This window comes from Ursus arctos, unplaced genomic scaffold (genome assembly GCF_023065955.2).
Source record: "Ursus arctos isolate Adak ecotype North America unplaced genomic scaffold, UrsArc2.0 scaffold_16, whole genome shotgun sequence".
In the NCBI taxonomy this organism is placed as follows: Eukaryota; Metazoa; Chordata; class Mammalia; order Carnivora; family Ursidae; genus Ursus; species Ursus arctos.
In genome coordinates this window covers 10791715-10816758 of record NW_026622830.1, presented here as the reverse complement: position 1 = coordinate 10816758, position 25044 = coordinate 10791715, and the positions used below count along the sequence as shown (strand labels likewise).

The 25044-nt window shown below is 53.0% G+C and overlaps 1 protein-coding gene across 4 annotated transcripts in view; it reads right to left on the bottom strand.

The window, feature by feature from the left end:
• The window catches only part of RIPOR3 (RIPOR family member 3), a 74372-nt gene extending 49635 nt beyond the window's left edge, over positions 1-24737 (bottom strand). For 2 of the 4 annotated variants that reach the window (XM_026503725.4, XM_044385900.3), the window contains exon 1: positions 24048-24732. In XM_026503725.4, the coding sequence (XP_026359510.2) occupies positions 24048-24050 (3 nt within the window). In that variant the 5' untranslated portion in view covers positions 24051-24732. Of the gene's footprint in view, positions 1-5520; positions 6042-10156 lie in introns of all 4 variants that reach the window. The other 2 variants (XM_048222113.2, XM_044385901.3) reach the window with 2 other exon arrangements.
• Between the last annotated feature and the right edge of the window lie 307 nt (positions 24738-25044).

Below are 25044 nucleotides of genomic sequence, written 5' to 3'. Positions count from 1 at the left end.
GCAACTTCATACTGTCTTACGCCAGCTTCGTACCAAATCTTAACCCTTGGGAGGTGACCCAATAAGCAATTATTGAGTGTGCCACCCAGTGAGTGAATGAGTGAATCATCAAGGAATTTTCGCCTGGGTAGTGAGGCTCCCAGTTTTCGAGATACCCCAAGCGGCTTCATGTGTATTGGTTTCCGAAGGCCCTGATTCTAAGTTCTTCCTGCAGACTGTCTCCAGGACCGACAGAACGGAGCCTCTGCCGAGAAAAGAGGCTGAATTCTCAGGCCTCCGGTTGAGAGCAAATAGTGCTGGTTTCCCAGGAGAAGCAAGTTAGGGACCCCAGGAAGTTGTGGGAGCTCAGGAGGCGTGGAGAGAGCATCCTCCAGAGACAAACTCCTTCTTGCCGGCCCTGGCCAGCATCCCGTGGCACGCTGCCACGTGGGAGAAGCCAGCCAGACACGCAGGCACGCTGCCGTTACCAAGCGATCCTAAGTACATCAAGATGGGCTCCCTGACGCCAGCCACTCTGAGTGGATCTGGAATGAATTGGGGGGTTGTTAAGATCGCCGACTTAAGCCTCTTCTCACAGGAAAAATATTTATTTCACTGAGCTCTGCTTTTTGGAAAGCTGTGCCCGTAACAGTCCGCATCGATCTAGCAGAGTTTTGGCTACTGCTGGCTTTGTCTCCTCTCATGGGTTGGGCCGTGCGTGTGTGTGTACGTTTGTGTGTGTGTGTGCGCGTCCATGATTATTAAGCAATCAGCCAGAAGACACAGCCAGGACACTCTGCTGTTCTTCAGCCAGAAAAAAAAACAGACACAAACTGAGCTCATGGCATGAGACACACGACATGGATATATTATCATCAAAGATGCCTGCTTGCAAGAGGCAACTGTTTCTTCCCTTCTTTTTTTTTTTTTTTTAAATCTAATATGCTCTTTTTTTCCTGGCTTGGAGAAAAAATACAGACCAATGCGCGGTGGAAAATAAGTACTCCCATCCTTCCTAGGGGCCGCGGTCAGCCTTTAGAGCAATTTTTTCCATTGCTTTTCTACTCTCGGAGCCAAGGGCCTGGGTTTGAATCCCAGCTCTGCCACTTGCTGGCTGTGAGACCCAGAGAGCTGTGTTACCACTTGGGACCTCTGTTTTCTCATCTGTAGGATGGAGTAATAATAGACCCACCCCTTTAAGTTGTCAGGAGGGAGGAGTAAATGAGAGAAAATATATACTGAGTGTAGCAGCATTTCTGGCACTTAGTAAATGATCCCACAAATGGCACCTATTTTATGGGAGGAATATATATAATATTTACACATTATTACACATCTCACCGTACCCCAACTGCACTGAAGAATATTCCTTTTTTAGTCATTGCTAATTTGACATCCCATTCTTTAATTTGCATTTAAAAAAATTTCACCCACTATTTTCCCAACCCTGGTCTTATTAGCTACACTGCTGAATGTTTACTATATGCCCGGCATGGGCAAAGGGCTCTCCATAAACTCTTTTAACCACACTTCTGGTGTATACCCAGACTTGAACAGATATTTATACACCCATGTTCACAGCGGCATTACTCACAGTAGCCAAAAGGTAGAAGCAACCCACGTGTCCATCAACAGATGAACAGATAAACAAAATGTGGTCTCTCCGTACAATGGAATACTGTTCAGCCTTAAAAAGGAAGAGAATTCTGACATAGGCTACAGCATGAATGAACCTCGGGGACATGATGCAAAGTAAGGGAGGCCAGTCATCAAAGGACAATTATGATATGACTCCCCCAACTGAGGTCCCTAGAGCAGTCCAAGTCATAGAGACAGAAAGTAGAATGGTGGAGGGAGGGGTGAGTCTGGGTGGCGCAGTCAGTCAAGCATCCGACTCTTGGTTTCGGTGGCTCGGGTTGTGATCTCAGGGTCGAGAGATCGAGCCCCACCCCACCCCGCCCCCGGCCCTTAGGCTCTGCTCTCCGCAGAGAGCCTGCTTGGGATTCTCTCTCTCCCTCTGATCCTCCCCAGGTTGTGTGCCCAAGCTCGCTCTCCCTCTCTCTCTCAAATAAATAAATCATAAAAAAAAAAAAAAGGTAGAATGGTGGGAGCCAGGGCCTGGGGGAGGGGATTGAGGAGTTAGTGTTGAATGGGGACAGAGTTTCAGTTGGGGGAAATGAAAAAGTTCTGGAGGTGGATGGTGGTGATGGTTTCACAGCAATATGAATATGCTTAACGCCACTTTGAAATGGGTAAGGTGGTAAATCTTATGCTATGTGTATTTTACCAGAGCAAAAAAGTCTTAATCAATCTTCCTAACATCCTGTAAAGTAGATGTTTTTATTAACTCCCCCCCACCATTCTTTAAAAGATTATGAAAGGAAGGCTCAGAGAGGTTAAACACATTCCTAGAGTCACACAGCTTATAAGCAGTTGAGACAGGCCTAGGTGCTGGGTCTAACTCTTCGGGCCCATGTTATGCTATAAGAATTTGTGGACAGATCTGTTGGAGGGAGACCAGCCCAACTCAAGGTGGCAGGCAATGTTAGCCATGCCGGGCTGGCCCTCAAGGTTCAGAGTTCAGTTCTAAATTTATTCTCTGACCTTCTTTGTGGGTTCTAAATTTGGCCAAACAAGTTCTTCCAGCCTAATTGATGACGTGAGTACATTGTTCTGAAGCTCAGGCCTCTTTCCTGGTATGAAAGTAATAAAATAATGCAGGTCTGTTTGGAGAAGCCACCCTGCCTCCTGTCAGCGGCCCTCCGAGGGTGATGGGGACTCACTGAAATAATGGGGACACGTCGCAGAGCCCGAGTTTGAATTTCTCCGCCTGAATGAACCAGAAACAGAACCTCCGGAAATAGTGAGGCAAAAAAATTGTAACCAGAACCAAACTTAGAGTTTTCCTGAAGTTATTAATTAAGAACAAAATGAGACTCTTCAGATAGCCTCTAGTCCAGGGAAGAATTTGCAGGGGCTGAGTCCCAACTTCTCTGGGAGATACCAGGGTGGCCGACTGGTCCGTGACCCCTTCTCAGACACCCTGCCTCTACGGAGGTGGAACAGGCCTGTGGCCCTTGTGGTCTGGCCACCGCTATCTGAACGAGCCTCGGACACTGGGCCCTGGAGAGACCATTCACTCACTGGCCAGAAGCATAAGACTTCTGGTGCTTGGTCCAAAGGGATGAACCCGGACATCAGATTCCCTCCCGAAAGAATGTGAACCAAGAGGCATGGAAGAACATTCCAGTAGGTGCAGAGACTTGAGCTGAAAGGTCGTGGATATTTGGGGTGGGGGTGGCCTTTCTGGGGGCATAAGCACACAGACGTATGTAGTAAAGGGGTAGGCACTGTGGCGCTCTGGCTCCCAGTGAAAGTGTTGAGCAGCTGGCTCAAACTTTATCTGAAACCCACCCTACCACTGACTTTTCCATTACACGAGCCAACAAAAATCTTTCTTCAAATTCCTTCTGTTAGGTTTTCTGGGTTTTTCTGAGTTTCCATTTTTTTTATGACCAAAAAGAACATCTCTATAACCTCCCAACGTGTCCCATTTTTACCTGAAATTGTCAGAGATTTATAACATAGAACCGAACAGACTACACCAAAGCAGGCAGAAGCCCTTCGGCAGAGTTTAGGATTCGAAGCAGTGTCTCTGCATGTCCCAAGTGGACGAGTTCCCCTTCTCTGGTCTGAAGCACTTGGAGGAGGGGCCAGGAGGTTAGAACTTTGCTGCAGGGACATGCTGTCCTCACGACGACCCCTTCTCGGCCTCAAAACTACTGTTATCAGAATCTCTCTGAAGGTCCTGAACAAAGGGTGAAGCCGGGAACTCCTGAGGCTGAGGGCAGGTCAGGGGCCTGGGAGAGAAGGGGCAGGCAGGGGCTGGGGCAGAAATATGTCTTCCGTTTCCCTCGGGCCCCCACAGCACAGCTGTTGTCCGCAGTGAGGTTAGCCAACACTAGGGACAAGTAGCATTCACTGGATAGGCAGCGACCCATGGCTGAAGGCACTGATGGGCATGTGCTGAGTCTCGCCGAGGCAAAGGGGCTTGGCAGTGAGTGGGGGCCCTGGGATGGGCACCGGCGTCTGATGGCTCCGAGTGGGGCACCATCTCCAATTCACCGCAGCGAAGCTCTGGCCACGGCAGGCTTTGGCTGCGGCATTTCCCCTACAGCTGCTTCTGTCATCAGCAGCCCCTCCAGGGCCCCCCTCCCCAGGGGCTCCAAGGAGCTCACTGCTGCTGAGGAGGGTTAGCCGCAAACTTGACTCTCCCTCCGGCCTCGGCCAGACCCACCGGAGGCGTGGGTGTGTCCAGACTACCTGGGAGCATCTGCTTTTGTCGTCAGACAGGCTGCCTTGATGAGGACCAGACCCCCCGAAGAAGGGGAAAGCCAGAGAAATTAAAAGTAAATTTCCAAAAGGAAAGAAGCAATTGTAATTGGCCCCATCTGTGAAATGGGGTGCTTCTCAAGGGCCAGGCAGGCGCTGGGCCGGGGTTCAAGCCCGGGTAAGGGACATCACGGGTGCTGCCATAATCTCGGCAGCCCCCCCGCCCCCGGCCCCAGGGGAACAGCTGTGGGCATCGGGGCCCGGCACACATGGTGGTTCTCCATCCAGAGTCCACCCAGGACCCTCCTCTCCGATGCCCTGCTGCTTCCACCATGGGGTTCCTTCTGGTCCCTGTTCACTGGCGGTGTGACTTGGGGGGACGTCGATTCTTTCTGAGCCTCACTTTTCTCACCTGTACATTGGGGGGCTCGTGGTAGCCCAGAAGTTTCTAGACTGTGGACTACACCTGTCTGCAGGCCATGAGCTCAACAGAGGGAGTCATGACAGGGATTTGTTTCTGCTCTTCAGCCTCCATGGTGACATTTCCCCAAGTGCACACCCCATCCTTTCTGGGAATGATCCGAGGGCAGGAATCCCACGTGCTTCTCTGTTCCCACCTGGCACCTTGCACGAAGCAAGGTTCTCCAGCGACTCACATACCCTGTTCTGTGCCTTTTCACGGCGGCTGCTAGCCTGTGGAGCGCAGCCTGTCAGAACTGGGCTCAGGCAGACCTGACCTCAAGCCCGGCTCTGCCCTTACGCTTGGCCATGGGTAGCTCTGTCCCCTCTCTCCTAGCCTCCGGTTCGGTGTCTGTTCCCGGGGGATAACTCCACCTACTTTATAGGATTGTCTTGTGACTTTGAATTAATCAATGCTCTTAGCACCGCAAGCTCCATGTCAGCCCACTACAATCATGAAGTCCACATATCATAGCTGTCACAATAGGCTCCTTGGGGTCAGGACACCGCTTACCTTATTCCAGTCAAATCATCAGCTGGTTCGGGGCACCTCTGTTCTTCCTCTGATTGGGTGCGGCCCAGCTGGGTGCGTGATAGCTGTGCTGGAGCTTTCTCTCTACTTTCTGGCTTTCCTAGACTGGTGGCCAGCCATGTGTCCTCTGCTCCAAGACAACCCTGCCCCCATCTCCAGGAGGGAGTAACGTCAGCATCACCCCCATTTGAGAATGTGAGCCTAATAGAACACGTTACCTGGGTTTCTTGCCTTTAAGGTAGGGCCTCCAAAAGCTCACTGAGATGTCTGTGGATGGACCGGTAGGTTCCCTGCGCCTCGCCCTGCCCGGCTGCCCCCCGGGCTGCACTCAGCTCCAGACAGCACTCAGCGAGAGAGGTCAGCGGCTAAGCTCTCCGTCTTTCCTTTGACCTCAAGTCTGTTTGTTTTCCATGTGCAGCAGCTGTCGGGAGTGGAAATCTCCACTAAGGGACAGACCTCCTCTCTCTGCTAGAATCAGGAGAATGCCACAGGAAAGGAGGCTGCCCCAGGAGGGCCGGTCACTAAGTTCCTACACGACACTGGGCGAACCAACCCTCGGACCTTCTGTTTTCTTATCTCTGTGGGCTGAGAAGAGAAATTGCAGATCGGTCTTGGCTCATGTTCTAACACCAGCTGGTGGATGCAGGTTGCTTCTGGCGTAGTGTTGAGATGGATTCTGAGGCCGTATTCGGGCTCACTGGAAACGGTATTGTGGTCGATTAGCAATGTCTTCCACGAACTGAAGGATGGGAAGGATGGTATATTTGGTGTCACATAGTTGCCAACCCAACCCAGGTACTCTGTAAAGTTCCTCAAAGCTTGAAATGGCTCAGAGTCTTAAGGTCTCATGGGATCACGTGAAACTTAAGAAGATCTCTCTGTTGATTTGACCTTTATTCTAACAGCACCACAGGCTTCTCATGGTGAATGCTCCCTTACCTTTTCAGTGCCCACCATGGAGGCCCATTCAGACCCCCACATCCTTATAGCCACCATGATGGGTTCGGCCAAGGTGATCTCTACCAGGTCAGGTCACTGAAAATCAGCCCTACGATCCCTTATTCCCACCCACTCCACTGGATCCTGCCACACCTGACACTGAATCTAATTCTAGATTTTTAAGGTACAGGAGCCAATGCATTCTCTGTTTTGCTTACGCAGTATGAATCGGGCTTTCATCACTTAGAACTCACGGAGTCCTAACACACAGATTCTTTCTTCCCAGTCAGGCCCCAAAAAGAGGACCAAAACGGATTTGGCTAGTTTGACAGTGAGAACATTCGGGACTTTGTTTTTGTTCCCGTTTGATCCAGCCAAGGCAAGAGGCCTAGAAAGCAGAGGAAAGATGCCAGTTTCTTCAAATGCAGAGACCTGGGAGACACCTGCCAGGGGTCCCTGTGATAAGACAGCCTCTGATTTGGACAAGTAGTGTTTAAAAGGGGGCAAGTTGTCTGGAATATCTTTTTAATCCCCCTCAAAGCGTTGTTTTCATGAATGCTTTCTCCTTAGCTTCGTGGGACACTGAATCTAGCTTGGTTGAATTTTGTTTAAAAACCTGGGCATAAATCATAAATACCCTCGGGAGAGAACATTAACCATCAACTAGCAACATTAATATCCCTCCGCCCCACCCCGTCTCCTCCAGTTAAATGGACTGGAACCTCTCCACCTTGTCCCCAGAGTAAACTTCCCTGCCTGTCCTAGAACATTTCAGAATGGCCTTCTGTTGTAAGTTTTCACATATCCTCACACAGCTCAGCTTCCTGGCCCGGCTCCTCCACGGTAAGGGGGAGGCAGGGACCACAACAGGGGACTAACAGCTCTGGGCCTCTCTGGAGTCTGGCTCTTTAAGTTTTTTTCTGGGGCAAATTCTTTTCTCCCTCCCTCCTCCCCCATTCAGGAACCTGAAAGGCACAGCAGCAATGGAAGTCTAGCGAAGGCTTTGATGTCAGATAGACCTAGGGACAAAACCTAGTCTGCCACATTCTTGCTGTGTCATCATGGACAAGTTGCTTCACCTCTCTGAGCCTCAGCTTTCCGTAAAATGTGGTTGATAATACCACCGTGTTGGGTTGTTTCTGAGAATTGGATATTCTAACACTTGCACGCAGCTTGACAGTCTGGAGTAGTCATAGTATGAGTATTCGTGGTTTTCTCATTTAGATCGGCTTAGACCAGGGCGGGAATGAAGGAGGGTGGAGGAGAGGGAGAGAGAGAGAGACAGAGACAGAGACAGAGAGAGAGCCATCTCAGAACTTCGGCATCATTCGGCCCTGGGGGGGTCCGACATCACGCCTTGTCAGCATGCCTGGCCATCCTCTGGAGACCGATCTGCTTCATCCCTTCAGAGGTGAGGGATGGCTCTTTCTTCCCCAGGTGGGGAATCTGAGGCTGGCCCTCTGCCCAGGTCCCAGAGTCTGCTGGCAGGGACGGAGCTATGGCGGAGGCTCTGATCACTGAGTCCATGGTACTTGGTCATGGCACCTGAGCATATGAAGCCGACTATTACACACTCACTGCTCTGAATGTTTCTCCTTCAGCACATTTACCGCGACTCCCACTAATTAAGTGTGTGATAATTTCTGTAACAAGAAGAGTATGGGGGCGCCTGGGTGGCACAGCGGTTAAGTGTCTGCCTTTGGCTCAGGGCGTGATCCCGGCGTTATGGGATCGAGCCCCACATCAGGCTCCTCTGCTATGAGCCTGCTTCTTCCTCTCCCACTCCCCCTGCTTGTGTTCCCTCTCTCACTGGCTGTCTCTATCTCTGTCAAATAAATAAATAAAATCTTTAAAAAAAAAAAAAAAGGAGAAGAAGAGTATGACTGTGCTTTCCTCTATGCCTCTCTGGGTAAACAGTCCTTCCCCTTGGTCCGCAGATACCCATCTGCCTGGGGACGATATGCATTCATACAGAGGAACAAAGAGCAGGATCGTGGCAATAGTCAGTCCCTCATAATCAAAACAGATTTTGCCACAAGACAGTAGACTTAAAAGCCACCACCATGAGAAAACATTTTTTTTTTAAAGTCCTTTAGGTGCCAACTAACATAACAAAGGCATAGTACTTTCCCAAACTGTCTAGGAAATAGAGGTCTCCCTTCACCCATGACCCCAGGCTTGCTATCTAGGGCAGAAGGAGAGCATGCATAGAAGAAGGGAGGACATCCTGCTGCCCCTCTCTTGGTTTCAGCACAGAGAGCACAGGGGCATAGAGGAGGGTGGTGGTGCAGAGTAGGGATGCAGGGTTACCTAGGTTCAAATCCCAGCTCTGCCACTTAAGAGCTTTCTGACCCGGGGGTGCCTGAGTGGCTCAGTCAGCTGCCTTCAGCTCGGGTCGCGATCCCGGGGTCCTGGGATGGAGCCCTGCATCCAGCTCTCTTCTCGGTGGGAAGCCTGCTTCTCCCTCTCCCTCTGCCTGCCGCTCCACCTGCTTGTGCTCTCTCTGTGTCAAATAAATAAATAAAATCTAAAAAAAAAAAAAAAGAAAGAAAAAAGCTCTCTGACCCAGAACAAATTATTTCATGTCTCTGTGCCTCAGTCTCCTCATCTGTAAACTGGGATGCAGAATACTTCCTCACAGAGTTGCTATGAATGTGTGAGTTAGTGTGTGAAGTGCTTCATGTAGACTCTGATATTTACAAGCATTCTGAGTATCAGCTACTTTTATTTATTTATTTATTTATGTTTGTTTGTTTGTTTGTTTGTTCAATACAAATAGAGCCTGCTCCAAAGGCAGGGGTTTGCACTGACCCTCTTGGGACCTGACGGGAAGCTGCATTGAGTTTGCTGCCCACCAATTTAAGTTAGGGGGGCCGTGCAAATGCCCCAGGTTGAAAGGAAAGAGGCCTTCCCCAGTGTTGCACTTTCCCTGGCTATACGGGGTCCTCCCATGGCTGGGATGGGACCCAGGATGTCCCTTTTCGTGGCGGGGGAAGGGGACACTGTGTTAGGGTGGTGAACAGCCCCGGCACACCAGGGGCCAGATGCGGTGGAGGCAAGGGCTCGGAGCCAGGGAAGAGACAAGTCAGCCGGGCAGGGCTCCAGGCCCAGAGCATGTGTTCTTCCGCCCGCCAGCTTTAGCCGCATGTGCCAGAGGCCAGTAGTGATCCCGGGCAAGAGACGTGGCTGGAGACCCCATGCCACGTTGGAGGGGCTGAGGACGGAACAGAAGGAAATCTGAGACCCAACATTACCTAAAGATCTCAAGTACTGGGTCAGATTAAATTGACCAGTTTAGACTAAATCTAGTGTTCTTCCTTGTGGCCCTGGGACTAGGGTTTGTGAGAAATCTCAGCTCAGTTACAGGAAATAATGAAAAGACTTTTTTTTTTTTTTTTTTTTTTCCTGCAGAGGCACGTGATGCTGCGGGTAAAGAGGCAGCCTCAAGGTCCGTCACCTACCTGCGGCTCTTGGGGGCGGAACCGCACCTGTCCGAAATGCGCTAGGGGCGCCACGAACAGCCCCCCCAAATAACTGAGGGTGCCTGGCTGAGTGGTGGCGGTCAGGGGGCCCCGTCTTTGGGATTAGGGAGGAGGAGCTCTTCCCGGCTTCCTTCGGGGAGGGGGGCAGACAGGGGTCCCGCCACCGGCTGGCCTTCACTCCCCTCTTCGGTGCCAGCGGACCCACTGACTTGCTCCAATGGAGAGAAAGCGGCAAAAGTGATGTGACGCCACCTCCACCATCGGTGACTCAACCCCATCCACGAGCACCCGCACGCATGCACACCGGCGCACTAGGCACCTGAGCGCACGCATGCGTACACGCACATACGTGCGCGCCCCCGCTCATGCGCACGCGCCCCCGCACACATGCACTTTCCTGGCGGATTGACCGTGCCAAAGTGACCTGCCGTACCTGAGAGGGCCCCGTGACTGGGAACGGAGGGCCACCACCCTGAGAAGACGTGAATCCTGCCCACACCACTGAGCGAACAGGGAAGCGGATCCTGACCCTGAAACCTCCAGACGCGCGAGTGGAGCCCCACGGACACCTTGAAGCGCCGCACCTGCACTCTGACCTGCCGAAACAGTAAGATCATGGACATGTGTTGTTTTAAGGCACTGAGTTGTGGGTTCGTGTGTTATGCAGCGGTGGATAACTAATCCAGCCCCTCGTTAGCTCTGTGCTCCTGAACCAGCTGCTTAACTTTACGTGTGTTCCTTGAGCTAGGACGGGACACAATAACTGCACGCCCACCTTCTGGGTTCGTCGTGAGGACCAAGAGAATGAACGAATGAATGGGACAACTGGCTGGAGCAGGGAGATTACAGAATCAGGAAATGAAGCCCGAAGGGTAGGGCAGAGCGAGGCTGTGGAGAGTCCTTACTGGGGAGCTGCCACAAGGCCAAGTGCCCAGCCGGAACCCCCAGGAAGGTCCTTCACCAAAGCGAAGCCCCACCTCCACCCTCACTTTGTCCCAGCGAATTTCTCCTGGGGCTGTAAAGGACCAGAGCTCAGCGGCGCCTGGCTGGCTCAGTCCGTGGAGCATGCAACTCATGATCTCGGGGTTGTAAGTTCGGGCCCCACATTGGGTGTAGCGATTACTTAAAAATTAAAATAAAGGACCAGTGCTCAGAGCTGCCGGCAGTCAGGACGCCCAGCATCCTTTGCCCTCCATGCGGCCATCCCTACACTGGGTTCTGCCATCCCTTCTTCATGGATTATGTTCCCCATGGGGCTGCTGTTGCCCAAAAGCTGGCCAGGCTTGGTTCCATGGAGACAAACAAGCCAGCAGCCGCAGAATCTGATAGCACTAGAAACTGACCCTCGTGGGAGAGCCGCAGCCAGCTGGCATGAGTACCATGAGCTGGCCACGGCTCCTGGGCAGTCAGTCCTGGGAGATACAGGGATAGAGGGGAGGAGTCAGGCTTCAGCCTTCACATGGTAACAAGTGCCTGACTCCAAGTCAGAACAGACTTTCCATTTGGATGCATGTCCAGCCCTCCCTGCCCCAGGTGTGTGTGATCTCCAAACCTGAGCTGGACCCACTGTGCTGCCCACCTCTGAACTCCCACCTCAGTTTTAAGGGCCCAGAGATGAGCATATCCATCCCCCATCTCATTTGAGGTTGGAGCCATTTGGGCAGAAGGGGCACAGGGACAACAAGGCCATTGTCTGTCCTCCTTTCACTGCTGAGCTGGGGATGTGAATCAGACCCTTGATGTCCACAGGCATGCAGACAGGTTGCCAGCCCATGGGCAGCCCACCTGTGGCAGGCGGTGGCTTGTGGTAACCCCAGTCCTCCTTCCGGGTCCTCCCCACTGAAGCTAATCCCACTTCTTGGATTCTGGGCACACGGGCTGGCCAAGCTGGGTGACAGCCAACATTGGCACTGGTCTCCCAGTTGCCCTGAGGGCCAGGGACTGGGAGAAGCCTCCTGTACTGTGTGCACCCAGCAAGTTAGGAGCCTGCCCCTAGATCCACAGCCAGAAGGCACATCGTCGTTTCTCTCTTGTCCTGACTTTGGCTCTTCTCTGTACGCCAGCAAGCCCCACCATATCAGCATGATAACAATGATTAGCATTCATGAGCACTGTCTGTGCCACTAGCTCAGGAAACCCCCATACACCCCCAAGGTAGGTTCTGTTAGAATCCCTGTTTTGCAGAGGGGCTGTCTAAGGCCTGGCTAGTCAGTGGGAGAGGCAGGATTTGAACCCAGGCAGTCTGGCTTTGGGGCGGTGCTCTCAGTGATGTGGCTGGCTCCTACACACTTGCTCGCCACTTTCTCAGCTCCTAACATCCGCCATCCCGCTCCCCCCACCCCCGGGGGGGGGGAGGCAAAGTTCTGCAGACTGGCTTTGTTCTTGGGGAGCCCCTGATCTGCCCAGGGGCCTCCAACTTGCTCACTGGCTAGGAAAAGGCTCCTGGCTCTCTCTGCTGACAGAGCAGCTATTTCCTGGCCCCAAAGCCCCGGTTGTTGGAAATTACAATCCTTCCTCATGGCTCCAAGCTCGTGGCTTTGAGACACTCCTGATTGCACACGTCTCCCATTAGCCAAAGCAAGTTATTTCCATGGCCGCGACACAGGCGTGTTAAGAGGTAAACTGCCATACATCGTCTGGCAGCACGCTCATCTGTCTCTGTCAGGCTCCATTCCGGCCCCACCAGGCCCCTGCTCTCCCCTGACTGTCAGAGAAACAGCTTCATCCTGCCTGCAAAGACCTTCGCCAGGCCTGGCCCAAGGAGCTGGGGCTTGTGGACCGACAGAGTGAATCACTTTGCGAGCATTCAACAACATTGTCTTGGTGACGAATAAATCACACCTTAATGGACCATTTTTCAATTTGTAAGCCCAAGACTCCTAAAATGTTACCAGATGTGAAGGATGAAATGTACGCGTCTGGCATGGTCTTACACACAGGGGTCGCAAGCTTCCTGCCCACAGGAGAGCTGGGCACCGGCGACCCCAGGCAGAACACAACTCCGTGTTTGCCATTGTGAAAACAAGATCCAGCCCCCCTCCCCCCTCCCCCGCCTTTTTATAGCCTCTTTGGGGGAGATGTGTCTGGAGAGAGTGGAGGGAGGTGTGGGCCAGGAGACAGCATAGCTCGCATGGCTGGGATTCTGGGAAAGAAAGAACAATGACTCCAAGACCTTGGAATGGGATTGGAGGGTCTCAAAACCTTGCCAGCTTTGGAGTCAGAAAGAAAAGGTTTGCTCCCAGATGTGCTATTTACCAGCTGTGTGACCTCGCGCAAGTCAGTTCACCTCTCCGGCCTCAAGCAGAGATGATCCTAGAACTCGCTTCACAAGGTTGTAGAGAGGGCTCAGCGGGGGAGGGAATGAACGGAGCACAGAAAAGTGCCCGGCGGTTGTCGGTGCTGCACAGACCCTGCAGTAAGAGGTGCGGTAGGAACAGCTGCTGTTTACCGGGCGCGCTGGCCCCCCAGAATCCATGTCTCCCCAGAGACTAGGAGTGTGACCTTATGTGGAAATAGACTCTTTACTGACAGAACTAGTTAAGATGAGGTCGCACTGGATTGGAGTGGCCCTAACGCCAATGACTGGTGTCCTTTGAGGAGGAAGAAGGCCACGTGAAGGCAGCGATATCTTCTTATTCATTTGTTCACCTGCTCAGGGCAAGGGCAGCAGCAGCGGCAGCCGAGGCTGCCCCCCTGGGGCCAGCACCCCTGGTGCAGGGAGCCCTCTGGCCTATGCAGTACCCACAAACAATTCCTAGGGTGACCCCTGGATTTTTGCAATCTGGATTTGCTATGATCGCTGCTGCTGAGTCGTTAGGATAGGGCGGAGAGGGGCAGAATGGAGGCAAAACCGTACATCACGGCCAAGCTCCCCCACCCTGGGTCAGGAGTGTTTTTCCACCAGGAAACAAGAACAGTTCATGTGAGTTTGTTCACCCTTTGTCCCAGGACACAAAAATGTCAGAAATGTGCAAGGGCCCTGGCCACGGAGGGACACTGTATCTCACCCCTGCGGTCCATTTCCTGCGCCGGGCAGAGGGTCAGGGTGAAGACCACTGCACAGAGGACAAGTGAGTACTGCTGTGTGCATGCCGTGGGGGGGCCGTTGAAGCTCCCCTTTCCTCTGGGCCCTGGATTTCTTATCTGTAAAATGGGGGCGCTGAGTCCAGTCCCTCAGCTCACAAAGCAGAGCGGATGTCCTAAGTACAGATACGGTCCTACGGGGCTCTTTCCTCTGTTGTCCCGAGGGGTCAATGACATGAGAAATGGGTCCCTCTAACACGGCCTCTCCCAGACCGCACTTCATAACAAGCGGAGTTGACCCTGTCACTTAGTCTGGATGTATTCACTAAGCACCAACTGTGTGCACGATGCTGTGCCAGTTTCTGGGAGGCTATATGCAGCTGTTACCACTGCTGGTGAACAATGTCGCCACCGCGTACTGAGCATTCGTAGATCCAGGAGCATTGAGCGCTTTGCCTCTCTGAATCCTCACGACACACCCGCCAGATAATGTCCTCAGAACCCCACTGTTGAGAGAAAACTCAGTTCAGAGGGCGTACGACTGGCTCAAGGCCACACAGGGAGTTTGGGCTCCCTTTAGCCTCTGCTCCAAATGAGACGCTCTGCCTGCAAGGACCCACAGCCCAGCGCGGGGAGACCTGGACCCGCCCGTAGCGAGACGTTCCTAACACAAGCTTGGATTTCTCATGCCTGACATGATGTCAGACCCTTCACATGTCACAGCGTGTTACGTCACTACGGCCTCCCAAGACCTTCCTGAGAAGGTGTTGCGTCACTATGATCATTATCCCGCCCAAGCAGAGGAGGACACGGGAGGGCAGGGGTTACGTGGGTGGGAGCACTGAGAAGTTACGACCAAACCCAGCCTTCTTCCACATCTGAGATTCTCAGTCACCGTGCATTTTGCCTCCCAAAGGGGACCTGGGTATACCACTGGTGCTAAATCAGTGCAGAGACAGTCAAGGGTGTTCGGAGTCCAGATCCCAGGAGGCTTCCTGGAGGAAGAGGATTGCAGAGGATCGGCAGAACCTGCATGGTGCACATTCCCTCTCCTCAGACCCACCTCAGGACATTTGCCAGGAACCTGGGAGCTGCATGGCCCCGGCCCCAACCTTTTGAAACTCACCGCTTGGCACCTCACTCCCTTGAAGGCCTCGGGAGGAATCCGTCCTGCCCGGCTTGGGGAGAGCCTGACCCCGCCTCCCACCGGCCTGTCCGCATGCCAGGCCAGGGCTGACCCTACACCCGCACGTTTCTCATTCTGCAGGCCCCAAGAAGCAAAGTCCAGAGCCAAGGTTATCGTGGGGGTCACATACCTTAGCGGAGGGGCGGGTACACAGAGCCACAGGCTATTCAATGCAGCATTATTTGTGATCATAAAAGATTGGAACCAACCTCAAGTCCATCAGCCGGGGACTAGGTCGAGGTACTTTGGCAGGACCACATAGGACTCAGGTGTCAACGGGGGAAGAGCGAGAGGGTTTTGAGTAATAAAAGCTGACGTTTATGAAGGCTTTGAGCCTCTCCCACGTGCATCAACTCATTAGATCCTGTATCAGTCCCAGGAGGAGGGACCATTATCATCACTCTAAAATGAGGAAGAGAGGCACCCCGAGGTCAGGTCCCTGGCCCAAGGCTCACGGCTACACGATGGAGCTGGGGCTTGGTGCAGGCAGAACGCGTCACAACCACCCTGCCTTCTGCCTCCCCGCTTCTTCCCTCCTCCAGGAACTCCCCGGAACCAGGGAAAGAGGAGAAGCGCACAACCTCCAGCACTTCCCAGCCAGCGCTGGCCGGGGGGCGGGGAGCAGGTGTAATCAGAGGGGCTTGACTGAAGTCTCCTGCGTCTGCAACAGATTCTGATAACTCAGACGCTGTGGTAGCCAACTGCTCTCTACAGTCAATTACGGCCAGCGGGGCCCACTGATTATTTTTATAGCCTTTCCTGGAGTCATGACAAGGAAAACTAAACGATCCACAGGACCCCTTTCATCACGAACAGCCGGGTTTCATGGTTGGGGGTGGAGGAAGGAAAGAAAGAAATTACTTTTTTCCCCACTTTGGAGCTAATCAACAGAACTCAAGACTGGGCGGCCAGCGTGTTGGTGTTGAGAAAAGCTGTTCTCAAGCAGAACTAATTGGCAACAGAAATGGAATTTTTCCCCCAAAAAAAGTATAAACATACTTTATCCCTGGGAATTACCCTTTGGAATAGGTATTCCAGACATGCTGTGTGCAGCTGCCCGTGCACAGCCGCCCGCCTCCCCCAGGCGAGACCAGAGGCGGCCCGCGCAGGCTACCGCTCAGCCAGCTCGGCCTTTTTTGCAGTAAGATGGTCACAAAGGTCATTGGCCCAGAGCAGCCCAGCCTGGAGTGGACATTTGCTCTCCTCTTGCCCAGGACCACTTCCCCCCTCCTAGAAGCAGCTGTTGGCTTTGGGATACCCTTGCCCCCATCCCCACGCACTGGTTTGGGGGGACTTCATCCCCTCGCAGCTCCAGGGATGAGCCCTGGCATATGAGCATGGGAAATTTGAGGAACAGGCATACAACCCAACAAGAAACAAGAGGCAGGGGAGCCTGGGTGGCTCAGTCGGTTAAGTATCTGTGTTCAACTCAGGTCATGATCCCCGGGGTCCTGGGATCAAGTCCCACATCGGGTCCCACATCGGGTTGCCTGCTTAGCAGGGGGTCTGCTTCTCCCTCTCCCTCTGCCCCTCCCACTACTTGTGCTCTCTTGTGCACTCTCTCTCTCTCTCAAATAAATAAAATCTTTCAAAAAAAAGAAGAAACAAGGCACACACACAAAAAATATGTAATGAAGCTTCTAGAAAAGAGAGCTCTTGCGATTTTAGAGGTGCAGAGTGGTTGAAGTAACCTGCCCAGAGTCACACAGCATGGTAGTAGGGGATTCAGGATCTGAGCTGAGGTCTGTAGGACTGAAGAGTTTGTGACATTTAACCCCTAGGCTCTGCAAAGAGGTGGCATAACCTCTGGAGAGAGCCAGACAAACCGGATTCAGCCCCATCTCTGCCACTTACTGCCTGTGGGATTTCAGGCAAGTTACTTAACCTCTCAGGGCGCCTGGGTGGCTCAGTCGGTTCAGCGTCCGGCTCTTGGTTTTGGCTCGGGCCGTGATCTTGCGGTTATGGGAGCGAGCCCCACGTTCGGCTGTGTACTCGGTGTGGAATCTGCTTCAGATTCGTTCTCCCTCTGCCCACCGTCCCTCCATCCCTCTCTCTCTTTCTCAAATAAATAAAATCTATTTTTTTTAAAAGTTACTTCATCTCTCTGCTCCTCAGTTTCCATATCTGCGAAGTGGGGCCTCTAAGAGCGCCTCCGTTTGTGGGATCTGAGGGTTGAACGGACTAACAACGATACACGTACCGTGTGAGCAACAGTACCTGTCACGAGTGAGGATTTGTCCCTACCCCTGTCACTCTGTGTCCCACACTTGTGAGAACCAGGCTAAGTAAAGGCAGGGGTTGGGGAGGAGGGAGCCATCAATGCTACGAGGGCAAGGTCTCCAAACGCTTCTCCATATTTTCCTTCCTGTCGTGGGGCCGTCAGGCTCGGGTCCCCTCCAGGAGCAGCTTTCCCACAAAGATGGGAGCCATCACGAACCCGCGGCTCGCTCAAGGCTTTCGGCTATTCTTAGACCTGGAGATACGCAGCGAGCGGCAGCCAGGTCTGTCCACGGCGGTGACGGTGGCAATCCAGGGGAAATTCCACTCATTCACGTGGCAGAAAGTAAGCCATCAGACGAATGCCACATGGTCGAGGTCACATGTGAGTTGGCAGAGCACAGTGGAAAATAGTTTGGGACGTGGTTTGCTATTGTCCACAACCCGGCAGTCCCGCTTTCGGGTGGACACAGGAGACACAGGCCAGCTTGTGTGCACTAGGACACGTGCAAGGATGCTCAGAGCAGGGCCGCTTGTGACAGCAAGCACAGGTGGGAAACAACCCGGATGCCTCTAGATGTGGGAAACACGCTGTGGTTCACCACGCAGCAGCGTGTAGCGGGGGACGACGAGGAAGCAAGGAGCCGCGTGCAGCCACAGGCATGAACTTTAGTGATGAACGCTTTATGAAAACAGAAGTGCCACAAGACAACACAGATCTTTTTATAAAGTTCAAAAATAAGTAAAAGTCAATAGTCTTTCGTTTAGGTATAAATACTTTTTTTTTTTTTTTAAACAAGGGAAGTCGGGATGATGAAACAGTTCTGCAAACGGATGGTGAGGACAGTTGTCCCACATCGAGAATGTACTTGATGCCACCGAACTGTATCCTTAAGAAGGGTAAAATGGTACGTTTCATGTACCTTTTACCACAATTTTTAAAAAGCCATAGAAAGGGACACCTGGGTCGCTCCGTCGGTTAAGTCCCAACTCTTGATTTTGGCTCAGGTCATGATCTCAGGGTGGTGACATCGAGCCCTGTGTTGGGCTCCGTGCTCCTCGGGGAGTCTGCTTGGGATTCTCTCTCTCCCTCTCCCTCTGCCCTTCCCCCACATGCATGCACACTCTCTCTCTGTTTCTCTAAAAAAGTAAAACAAAAACAAAAACCTAAAAATAAATTAAAAGCCACAGAAAGATAAACACAAAATTCAAGATGGTGGCTACCGTGGCAGGGGAAGCATGTAGGTAGGTGTAGATAGTTGTCAAAGGTCTAGTTCCCAGGCTGGGGGGTGGCTCTGTGGGGGGTTTTATTTCATAAATAAATGTGGTGAGACTGCTAGATGGAAGGGTGAATGGGGCCATTCAGGAGCCTCTTCCAGTGTGTCCTGTGGAGGCTCTGATTAATTCACTTTTACCTGAGGTCTATTTTATAAATCTCGAGGAAAGTTCTCTGGACCAGGATTTGGGGACCCGGGATATAATGGGGGCTGCTGAGCAAGTGAGCAAGGCCTTTGGCCATTCCCTCTGCTCTTAATCAGGCATAGGACTGTCTGGTCCTGGGGCGGGGTGGGGGGGCATTCCGTGGTGCATTTGGAGGGCACGCGTCTGCCCTCCTCCATGTGCTTGCATCTGCAGGGTCTTCCCCTCCCCTCCCCTCACTCATTTGGAAGGCAGGGCCGGGCACGCTCCTCAGAGGAGCATGGGTGGAGCAGGGGTGGCAGAGCCAGTTCAAGGGACGGAACAGTGACAGCCGCCTGGCCACAACAGATCCCACAACAGATCCCATACCCTGCCTGACTCCCAGTATATCAGAACTCTAGTGTGGGAGGGGCGCCTGGGTGGCACAGTCGTTAAGCATCTGCCTTCGGCTTAGGGCGTGGGGATCGCGCCCCACATCAGACTTCTCCGCTATAAGCCTGCTTCTTCCTCTCCCACTCCCCCTGCTTGTGTTCCCTCTCTCACTGGCTGTCTCTCTCTGTCAAATAAATAAATAAAATCTTAAAAAAAAAAAAAAACGACCTCTAGTGTGGGAGATGGTGTTGTTTACCAGCCCTCCCACCCCACCTGACACAGACAAGAGGGGTGAGTGCAAGAGCCACGTCAGAGTGCAGAATCTGGGCCAGGGCTGGTTTGAGAGCCGATGATGTGCCTGCAGTTCCACTGCCTTCATTGTTATGCAAATGAAGGGCCACTGCGTGTGTTGGCACGGGTTATTGAAATGTGGCATTCATAAATGTAGTATGTGGCTGGAGATTCCTGGTGACCCTAGTTCATGGTTCTCCCAGAAGCTCTGACTGCCTTGTCACTCTTGGCGACATAGCAAACCAGCTATCTCTACAAGCTTATTGAGTGCCTACTATGGAATATAACACTGAACAAAACAAGGAAAAAAATAGATAGATAGATGATAGATAGATAGATAGATAGATAGATAGATAGATAGATATACCCTCAGGAAACTTACATTCTAGTAGGGGACATTTAAGAAAAGACAAATAATACAGTATTCTAGATGATGGTAAGTGGTAAGAAATGAGCCATGTGGAGATCTGGAGAACGAGTGTTCCAGGCAGAGGGGAAAGCAAGCGCAAAGGTCCTGAGGCAGGACTGTGCCTGGCACAATTGAGAATAATAAGCATGGCAAGGGGGAGAGCAGGGGAGATGAGGTCCAGATCCTACGGGACCTTGCGGGCGTGGTGAGGACTTGGCCTTTTACTCTGGGTGAGGTGGGCCCAGGACTGGAAGGCAGGAGGGTGTTCTGAGCAGAGGAGGGACAGGATCTGATTTCATTTTAATAAGACCCCACTGGGTGAGAGAGGCAAGAGAAGCAGACACCAGTGAGGAGACAACTATAACAGCCCAGAGAGAAATGCCCTCCTGGACCAGGGTAAGGGCAAGGGAGGGGACAAAAGTGGTGAGCTTCCAGATACAGCTTGAAGGGAAAACCAATAGGATTTCTTTTTCCTGAAAGATGGAAGCAGCTGGGTTCTACTTGTGTGTTTTGGGGTCAAGAAAGTTGGAGACCTGACTAGGAAATAGAGATACGGCTATCACAAAATAGATACCTTCTTCCAGCCTCCTGGGACTTGTGATATGCAGGCTTTGAAAGGAATGTTTTAGATCTCCATGAGCTCACGTGGGTGAACACTCAGGATATATTACCCAGTGGAAACAGGAAGATGCAGAAGAGAATGTATAGAATGAGCTCGGTTGTGAAAACTAAAATTACAAGAAAAAAAAGGTGCAAAGAAGAATGAGTGAATGGTCTGGAAGAATAAACACCTGACTCTTAACAGGGGTTGCCCAGGGTGGGAGCCGCTGAGACAGACTCAGGATCACCCTTCCGAGCACACAAAATAAAATAATTATAAAACCCATTTGTAATTATTTTTAAAAGTGCTGCGAGCATGCCTCCATTCTCGCCATTGTAGCTGTGCTGCTCTGAGCCAGCGTCCCCACCTGGGCCTCCTGCTTGGCCTCGGCTGAAAGAGACGGAGCTCAGGAATGGGAAATACTTTCCTCTGCTGCTCGCTGGCTTGGGAGAACTGGAAAGGGCCCACCTGGCTCCCAGGGCTTCTAAAAATAGAAAGGTGTCTTAACTTTCCTATAGGTTTGGCTTAGCTGTTCCTTCTACTTATTCCAAGATGCCGTTTCTGGTAGAGAGTTATGCTCTGCACGTGAAAATAAAGTACGGCAGGAGCAAGACTTTAAGTGGATGGAATTAACAGGGAGCTGCCCCTGATGGGTCGCCAGAAATGCCCCTGCACGCAGAGCCAGGGAAGGTGCTGAGGAGCCCAGGGCCGCCGCCATCTGCACTGGGGCCCAGATGCGGCCTGTGTAGATGACATCTCCTACCCAGCACAGTCTCTGCATCCTTTCCATCTCTCAGAATGGGACTGAGGAATTGGGCTGTTTGGTATGTTTTAGGCAAGAGGGGGAAGCTGCAGACTCAGTGCCTGGAGTCTAACTCCCTTTGGGTGAGGGCTGAGGACGGTCCATGCCAGGATTTCTGAGACCCTGGGCACAAGCGTGTGTGCTGTGGGGCCAGTGGTGTGCTGGGAAAGGTTAGCAGTTAGCACTCCAGGGGAGATAGAGCGTGTGTGTGTGTGTGTGTGTGTGTATCATACGAATATATGTGCATAGACACATACAGGTTTACCATAGATTGTACTGGTGTAAGGACGTGCAGCACACAATTTACAAATAAAAATAAAATTTACAATACCCCCTTGTAAGTTTCATACATACTCGACTGAGTCACGCGGAAGGGGTTTGTTGATTTTGGCCCCCAGCCCTTGTATCTGGGGTCAGCCTAGGCTTACAAGTGATGAGTGAGGGTAGCTCGAGGCTGGTGGGTATCTTTCTTTACCTTAAGGATCCAGACAAAAGTGATACAACAGAGTGTAGTTTGTCAACGAAGTGAGCAACGACCTTCCTTTGGGGGCTGTTGACAAGGGAACAGCCACAGAGGGGACACACTTCTATGCTTAATCTGCATCGTTAACTTTTCCTGTCTCTTCCCTCAACTCTAGACAATCAGCAAAACCATAAATTGAGCCCTGAGTCGTCCTGTTACCGGTTCCCATGGTGTAAGGACTCCCACTGGGGCCGATTTCCCAGGCCACCAGCCTGGGGTCACCGCACGCGGGCTTGGGGAGAGGTGCGCAACAGCAGACTATCGAATGTGCTTCCACCAGACGGCGCGGACGGCAGTGGCCCCGGGAGCCTCCGGAGCAGCGGAATGTCCTCAGACACGGAAAGGGATGAGCAGTGAGTACCCATTACCTTTGTACCATCATCGATTTGATTATAAGTCTGCGAAATTTAATTTTTAATAATGGCTCTGTTTAGCAACACGTTCACCGCATTTCTGACGGTCTGACCATTGGCTTTCAAGAGCCGGGACATGCTGGCTCCAGCGCGCCACAGTGTAGGGACCAGGTGGCAAAGAGTGTCCCGGGTTGGGGAGGAAGCGAGTCCCTCCATCTCTGCCCAGAGCCCAGAGCAGCTCAGGCACCAAAAGGCCGGGGGCGCTGAGAGTCTCAGGGGGGCAGAGGCAGGAGGAGGCAGGAGAGGACAAGCAGGGCAAGAGCCCAGTTTGGGCACATGTGAGCCACTGCTTCGCGGCTCCCCAGAAAGAACTGGAGGGCCCGGGGGGGGGGGGGGCTGCTGAGCTTCTGATGCAGAGTAGGTAAGCTTCCTGGCCAGCTCGCACCCGGGTGAAGTCACTCCCGTGAAAGCAGTCCATTCTGCTCCTCAGAAGCTCTCGGGGCCAAAGGCCTGGGATCACTGATGTCAGTAACGAGGCTCTCAGTCCCTTCTTCAAGCCCCCTTCGTGCCCGCCTCCTCCGGCGCCTTCCCGGGTGGCAGGGCTCGTGGGAGACCTTCGTCTTCTCTAAGCTTGTTGAGAACTTAAGTGCCCTCCAAGCAGACGCACGGAATTTTCGAGTCGCAAAGAGATTTTAGAGATTTCCTCAAACAATCCCTTCATTTTATAGATGAGGAAACAGAGGCCCAGAGATAGGAGGTGACTTGGTCAAGGTCACAAGAAAAATCAAGGGCAGAAGTGGGTAGGATGACCAATCGTCCCAGTGTGCCCAGGACTGGGCAAGGGTGGCCCCGGGACCCCCACTCAGGTCTCCGCTCCAGCCCAAGGCAGAGGGCCTGGGCCAATCCCCGAAAGGAAAGGAGGCCTGAGTCAGTACAGAGCTGCTGCAGGGTGGAATTTTCCAAGAGGAGAGAAAAGAGGAGGCCACATCTGGGTGCTGGGATCTCTAGCTCTGCCCAGGTGCCTGGCACCGAGGGATTTCCCACCTGCCTGGGCCCTGCTCTGTGTTTCCCGGGCCCTCGGATGTAACATGCCTCCACTTCCTCCGTGCCAGGGAGACACTCGCTGACCCGATCTGCGGCTTATCTCTGGCTGCCGCTTCCACAGCTGTGGGGCTGTGTATGCAAATAGCCTCCGATAATATTAATACGTGATTCCCCCCGGGGGAGGCGTGTGGAAAGCGCTGTATGTGTTTCACAATTCTGTTTCGTCCAGAGGAGCAGTGGGGGCCCAGAATGATTTGAAACAGATTTTTGGAAAAGCAGAATAAAATTGGAACAAAACCTAGTAGAGGCATGTGCCACTCTCCCCACGCCCAGCTCTCTCCACCCCTGCCTGATGTTAGCCATCTTCTCCCGTCCCCAGGAGCCCACTCCAGCAGGGGGGCGAGCACAGCACGTGGCATCGGGCACCCTTCATTCCCGCCGGGAGCCCCTTCCCGGGACACGTGCCCCTGCCCATCCAGAGATGAAGGCTCCTCGCTGCCTCTCTCTGACCTCTCTGCCTGCCTCCCACAGGTAATCCTCCCCTCGACACCCCCTCCTCCTGCACCCCGGCTTCCTAGGGAGATCATGGAATCTTAGAAAAGAATATAGACTACTGGAAATGGACAGTTTAGGGCAAGTCAAGTCAGAAAGACGGAGATCTGATTCTGGTTTCTGCCACCAACCAGCTGTGTGACCTTGGGCAAGTCACTTCTCTGAGCCTCTGCTTGCTCAGTGTACCACGAGGGTAATAATACTTGCCCCATCAGAGGCTCATGGAGGTTCCCTGAGCTAAAGTTTCATAAATGCCTAGCACAGCACCTGGCATATGGCAGATACACAAGAAACACAGTCACAGTAAAAGCCCCTTAAAGAGTTCCAACTACTCCATTGCAGAGATGGACAAACGGAGGCCCAGGGAGGGGAGAGAACTCGCCCAAGGCCACACAGCAAGCCCCTGCAATCCCATCCCTCCCCCTCGCAGGCTCCCTTCTCGGGGGAGCTCCAGGGCGGCATGCGGGCAAGTGCTGGCCTCCTCACACTTCACCTCCCTCTAGCGTCTGGTCCACACGCCAGCCTCACTCACCATCAAGCAGGTCGGGGCTTCAGGCCGGGGTACGCATCCCCATCCAGGCAGCCTGGGTTTCTCTGTCACCGAGGTGAGCGGCAGCTCTCATCGGCTGCAGAAGTCGAGCTGGGACTCCGGGAAGCCCGTCCAGACTAGCCCCTCGGGAGGTTGCTTCCAAGGAGCCCACTGTCCCCCAGTCTTCCTTGTGGTGCCGAGGGCCCGGGGGACAACGCGCTGCCGGGCTCTGATAGCACGGCCGGCCTCTTATCTGACCTGCGTCCGGGTGCAGGCGGCCGTGGAGCCCGGGTTCCAGGAAGCCCGCCTGGGGCCCCCCCGGCCGGCCGCTCTCCCCGGATGCTGCTTGCTGCTCTGGACGCAGCCGATTGCCCGTCAGTGTCACTGAGCTCTGCCAGGGAGAATTCCATGCTGGCCCCCAGCAGGCGGGGCCCCCACCCCTTCACGTCCCACCCCCCACTCCCATCTTGGCAAGGGGACGGGAAAAGGCAGCTAATTTCAAGTCCGCACAGCGCTTGTGGTCTTGTCCTGAACTCTCTACGATTAATCACGGAGCATCTGATTTCTGCTTCGCCTCAGAGGGGGGTGTGGGGACGCCTGGAAGTTTCTGTTTACTCCATTCTGCGCCGGCTGTGTGCTAATCACAAACAGACAGGGACACAGCCTTGCCCTCCCTCTGCCGCCTCTGCCTCCTCTTCCTACCTTGCCACTTTCCTGTCCCCTCCTCACTCCTTCTCCTTTTCCTCCTTTCTTCCCTCTGCCCCATGGGTCCCCCTCCGTCTGTCCTGTCCGGATCTGATCGTCCACACACCGCTTCCTGTGGTCCTGGTTGTCCCCTCTGCACCTCCCACTTCTCCTGGGGTGCGAATTAGCTGGGCATTTTCCCTTTACGTCTTTAGAGTTAGTGGTCAGCTTCTTTTTCCTTTTTTTTTTTTACAACCTAATGTGTTCAGGCTTTCCCCTCACCCCTGCCACCCCTGTTACATTTGTATGTGCGATT